At 45.7% G+C, this 6,000-nt stretch overlaps 1 protein-coding gene across 3 annotated transcripts in view; it reads right to left on the bottom strand.

Annotated features, from left to right (window-relative positions):
* ACSS3 (acyl-CoA synthetase short chain family member 3) overlaps positions 1–5,284 on the bottom strand; it is a 167,700-nt gene extending 162,416 nt beyond the window's left edge. For 2 of the 3 annotated variants that reach the window (XR_006886145.1, XM_046646348.1), the window contains exon 1: positions 4,597–5,284. Coding sequence is in view for 2 of the 3 variants with exons in the window: in XM_046646348.1 (XP_046502304.1) it covers positions 4,597–4,904 (308 nt within the window). In the remaining variant the exon portion in view is untranslated. The remainder of the gene's footprint in view (positions 1–4,596) is intronic. The other variant, XM_046646347.1, reaches the window with a different exon arrangement.
* Between the last annotated feature and the right edge of the window lie 716 nt (positions 5,285–6,000).

Raw genomic sequence — 6,000 nt, forward strand, 5'->3', positions numbered from 1 at the left:
ATCCTGAAATGATCTTCTGAAGTCCAGTATCACTAACTCAAAATAAACACTGTGAGCCAACTCATCTACTATACCAAGCACACTTGGTTCTTTCTTACCTCTATGCCTGTCACGTGTGATCCCCACACAAAAATGTTTTCTCCTAAGTCCTACTTTAAGATCCATTCAAATGCTACCGTTTCTCTGAAAACTTCCTGGACTATATTAGCCTATAGGACTATCGCTTCCATATTCCAAAGACACTAATACCTAGTACTGTGTGTCAGGAACAGTCCTAGACATTTGACAAGCTCCTGTCCCCTCTCCCCCCATGTAATCCTAAGAAATTGATACTATCATTATTCTCCCTTTGTAAATGAGGATATTAAGGCTTGCCCAAGGTAAGTGCTAAAGCTGAAGTTGAACTCAAACTTATCTTGTTCCAGTGCAGAAAGACGAGTGGAAAATGCATTTTTGATCATCCATTATGTGACATGTGTTATGTGTCAGGAAAAAATTTTAAAATCCTTAATATGACTCACAAGACCATGCACGATATGGCTCTCTTCTGCCATTTCTTGATCGTTGCCCTGTCATTCCTTAAGCCTCAGCCTCATTAGCCGTCTTTCAGTTTCTAGAATTTACTAAGCTACTTCATATCTCATGGCCTTTGCATATGCTATTTTCTTTGCCTGGAATGCTCCTCCCCACTTCTCAGACGTAATCCCTACTCATTGTAATCTCAGTTTACACATCATTTTCTGAAGACTCCTTCCATGATCCTCCTAGAGAAGACTATGTTAAATCCCCCATTAACCACTGTATTTCTTAGCATCTGCTGTAACTCTAAATAAATGGTTTTGTAATGATTTATTTAATGAATGCATGTCTCCCCTCCTACCACGTGATAAGTTCCTTCACTATCTCTTTCACCATTTTCTCTGTACTATACACACAGTCAGTGAATGGTTGATGCCGCTAACTTTTATGAGCCATTTTAAGACTTGGAGGGATTAAACAACTTTTATCTCATAACTAGAAGTAACTGAGATCTTGCACGTTGAAAAACCTACACTATTTCCCTTACAGAAGTGTTAACCAAGCTGAAATCATTTTCTATAATCTGCATTTGGTTGGAGTCTTCCTTTTCAGCTAACAGTCACTGTTAATACATATTAAATTCTAAATCAAATAGTAGGACTCTCAAATCAAATAGATAGACTCTCAATGATAGCCTTATCATGAATGTTGTTTACATGAAAATAAACTAAAACGGAATTGCAATGCTTCCACAGAAAGGGATAAACTGATGACCCAGATGGAAGTCAATGGCAATGTGTGACACAAAAGTGAATTGCCTAATCCTTCAGAGAGTGGTGGCTAGATTTCAGTTTCAGGATAGGCAGCAGGATGTCTAATTCAACAGGAAAAAAATAACCCAAACATTTCTTCTGTTGTTCCAGGAGTAGAGAAATTACTCCAATTTCCAATTGCTTCACCTCTGATTGCAGTTCTCCACTGAGGTCTGTAACAGAGACTTCATTACCCTTTCAAAAGCCAGGTGTCAACAATGTGAATTAAGCACTAAACTGTGAGGAAAGGCGGTTGCCTAAAGAACCCACATGCGACTGGGATTTGTTTTTCAAAGATCTCAGAGATTACAGTGCCAGAAATGTACTTTACAGGGCCATTCCTATAATGGAAAGTCCTTTCAGTAGATCACCCTTAAAGGTTTCTAGTCCATGTTCATACCTCTGCATATGGAATCTACTGTTGGGTAGTTTATGCCATTGTGAAAGCGAATACGCATTACTATTTATATGTTGGGCTTTCTGATAGACCTGTAATTTTGGAGGGGAGTTTTCTTTCATGAAAAACAAACAGACGAGCTTATAATGAAGCAGGAGAATCCCTCTTGCCTCTGGGAAGCCAAAGGGCATCAGAGATCTTGACTGCATGTATGTCAGCTCCATGTAGGAGGGAAGATTAGCTGTGGCGACGCCTCCTCATTTTCCTTAAGGACTTGGCTGTCAACAATTCCCTTCCACAGATCCCAGCTTCAAAGAAAATAAGCAAAGCTCCCTCACCTCAAATTGTGCCTGTACCCACTGACGACTTCCCAAAGGCATACACAAGCAAAACTCAGCAAACCCACGTATCCTGTTATTTGACTATCATGTTTTAAACTCCTATTATCAGCTCTGTCCTAGACCTAGAGATGTAAACACACACACACAAAAAGATACTGACCCTGCCCTTGAATTTAGCTTTGTAGAAAATTGTTAACCAATGAGGAGTATCCGCAAATAATGTATCCAACACAATAATGGATTAAACCAAAAACGAATTATTGAACAAAGTTTAAGATTAGATGTATGGTCTCCCAGCTCTACTTCCTTCCCAGCTCTGCTCTGCTGACCAAACTTCTTAGTAAGATTGGATCACCCTGCTGAAATAAATACAGACCCAAAGACTTATCTCTTATTCTCTTTGATCTTTTGGGCTGATAAAACAAGCATGGCCACGCAATTCCAAGAGTTCAAAGATGAAGAATTCAGATACGGTATTACCAAATGTCAATAATCTCCAATGTAATAAATTTTTTAAAATACAAGGACATTTTGGCAAAAATTCTCATATAAAATAACATTTTATGCACACAATTTTAGAAAATGTAGGCAAGCAACTAGAGATTAGAACAAAGAACAAGTTAGAAAATATCCAGGTCTTACATGTCTATTTGATGGACCCTTTGACTCCAACTCTCTGCACTCCGCTGGGCCCTTGCAGATCCCAACTAACCCTCTAAAAATCCGTCCTTTTCCTTCCATTGCCACTGCCACTGCCAATGTCTGGCCCTCACTGGTTTTTACCTGGAATATCCCAGTGACTTCTGAATTGAGTTCTCTGCATACAATTTTACGGGAGAAAGGTCACATAAATAATTTCAGCACGATACTTCGTGAAAGATACATGTACACAGAATTTTGAGAATACACTTTTAGTAGAGGCAGTAACCTCTGTGTTTTGATCTGAGGAACACTACGAGGGCTTCCTGCTCCTAAAACAATTGTTGCGTAAGAGTGCAAAGATAGCTATTCTGCCTTTAACTTTTATAGGGTCTATTTGATTCAGGACATGGTCTTAATCCTTTACTCAGTTAATCCTCATACTGTTTCCACAATTATAAATGAGAAAACTGAATCACAGAGAGATTAAGTAACTTGCCTGAGAACAGACAGCCAATAATTGTGACAGCCAGAATCAAATCCAGTATTTTGGCTCCAGAGACCATGCTCTTAATCATCATGACTCCCAAACAACAAGGGCCACATCGTACTCACTGGTGTATACCTACTTCTTGGGTCCCTGCCAGGAGCATACACGAGGGTCAGTCAAACACTATTGAAAAAATTGAATCAGAAGGAGAAAGGTGCTTACATTCTAAAGGGAAAACCATGTAAACAATTCCAAACAATCAGGAGAGGACAGGCCCTGGTGGGGACACGGAACAGGCTCAGGTCAACTTGCCCTTCTCCATTCCAGGTTCCCTGCTCTCAACCAGGAGACATTTGTCACATACAAACTTGACCATGTCATTCTCCCATCTCACTGCTGGGAACCTGGAAATGGGAATGGGAAATCCCACTGCAGTGTTTCTCAAGTTTTACAGGAAATCTCTCTCCCTAATGTCTGGCAGATGAGAGCAACCACACTCTTAAGGGCTAGGCACACAGCCCAAAGAGCAGCCACAACTCTGAGTTCCCAGACTGAGTGCCTCACTCTTAATATTTTGCCAAGTTTGGCCTTTATTCTACAATGTATCCCTGTTTGTTGTAATATAAAAATGATGTTTATAACTACTTATAATTGCAGCTCTAGGAGAAAAAACGTCATTCCTACCATGATTCCTAGCACCTCCTGTCCTACATGTGCACTCTTTCTGGGTACCCCATGGTGCAGCTTCATATCCACAACAGGGCTATGGATATAACCCAATCTACTTGGCATGGCACCCAACCCAGCCCCGGTCTCGGCAGCCCCCTCCCCCACTTCTCCAGCCAACACAATTTTTCACAACCACACTAACAAATTTCAACCTGTTTTCCACCTCCCGGTCTTTAATAATTAGGTCCTTCTTGACTTTGAGAAGACACCCATCCTTCCAAACTCTACTTAGGTAACATGTTACTGAAGTCTGTCCTCAACCCTCTTCCTCTCCACAGGGTGTGGATACTAAGTAATGCACCTCCCTAGTTTATTACACCTACACCGCTTGCATTTGTTTACATCGCTGTCTCCCATACTAGACCGTGAGTGCCCTGGCGAAAGGCCTTTGTTTTCAGTGCGCTTAACATCCCCTGTGCCAAGCGGAGCCTGCCTGACTGGTAAATCTCTGGTCTGTAGGAAACTGGGCTCACAAGAGGTAACCGAATCCCTCAAGAGAAGGCAAGAGAGCTGGCTATGGAATTGAAATTAAACACAAATTGAAAGAGTGAACACATCCCCAGCCTCGATCTCCTTTCCTTACAGAACGCCAAGCTCCCGGTGCCGGGGACGTCGAGCCCTGGTGCCGAAAAGTTAAGAAGGACCTGGGCTGGCGAATGAGTCACTCACCAGCTGGTGAAAGGCGGGTGTCTGTTCTCCAGCGTTTTGGTCCAGGGTTTGTACCAGCTGATCTGCTCGGCGGCTTTACCCCAGAACCTCTCGGGGTCGGTCACCGAGGCCGCGAAGTGGCTCCTGTAGTCGCCACCGCCGGAGGACAGCGCCCGGCAGCCCCGGCCCCCGAGCGCGCCCCGCGGGCCGGGGGCCATGAAAGCCCTGCGGGCCGGCGCGGGTCCCCGGGCAGGAGAGGAGCCGGGCAGGGGCCCCCCGAGGCCCCCGGCGCCGGTGACTTTGCGACACTGCAGCCACGACGGCTTCATCGCCGCCGCTGGCCCCCCCGCCGCTGCACTGCCCGCGGGCCCGGGTTCACTTCTTGGGCGACAGCTGGGGCGCTCGCGACTTTCTGCCGCCCGAGGGGAGCAGGCGGGAGGCGTGGGCAAATTCCGAGGTGAACCAGCAGCCCAAGAGTTTGGAAGTCACACTAGAGTCGCCGGGAAAAACCGACCTGGAGCGGCGGGGAAGCAACAGGCTGGAGTTGGGGCCGGGGGCGGATGGGGGTCACAGTGTTCCCGTGGGGTGGCCGCGCCGCTGCCAGAAACCCAACCCTCTGCGCACTGCCCACCGCGAGGCTTTCCTGGGAAAGGCGCCCTCAAACTGCAGAACGTCCTCCCTCCTCCGATGCACAAGCACCCCCAGAATGGGGCCGAGGACCCAACTCGCTCCCCGTTTTCAAACAAGCAAGTGGCGCGCAGCTGGCCCGGGTTCCTCTTTAGAGAGCGAGCTGGAGGAGGCGGCATCGCCTCCGGTCCACGGCGGACACCAGCAACCCTGGGTTTTGGGGCAGGGCCCCTGAAGTGTTCGTTTTGTTTATTTGGTTTTTTAGCTCAGCTCAATGGTTATTAGAAACACAAGCGGCTCCAGGGCAAGGATGGCTCCAGGATTTCCTGACAGCTGAGAGGGTAGGAGGCGTGGAAGGAGGTTGCGCCAGCCAAATTGAGAAGTGCTTCGTGGGGGTGATTGACAGGGCACTGGGGAAGGTATCCCAACTGGGATGGGAGTCACCTGCTGGCTGAACTCTCCGCAGGATCCAGAGGCAGAAAGCTGAACTGACGTGGGGTATTTCCTCCCTTCCAATGTGCCTCTTTGGAGTTTCTGTGGCCCTTTTTCTGATGAGCCAAAAACAAAATAAAACAAAACAAAAAAGCAAAAAGGAAGAGCTAAGTAAAGATGAAATGAAGGAAAAGAGAAAAAGACGAAGCTGAGGAAAAGTAAAAGAGAAAGATGGTATAAATTTCTATCTGGGTTTAACATTCTTCAACCTCCTTCACTATTTCACACCAGAGCAGAGCTCAGAAACTCAGAGTGAACCTCTGCCTTATTATTGTGCTAAAATCATTCGGTTTTGGTGTGACCATA

Source organism: Equus quagga, chromosome 19 (genome assembly GCF_021613505.1).
Source record: "Equus quagga isolate Etosha38 chromosome 19, UCLA_HA_Equagga_1.0, whole genome shotgun sequence".
NCBI lineage: Eukaryota > Metazoa > Chordata > Mammalia > Perissodactyla > Equidae > Equus > Equus quagga.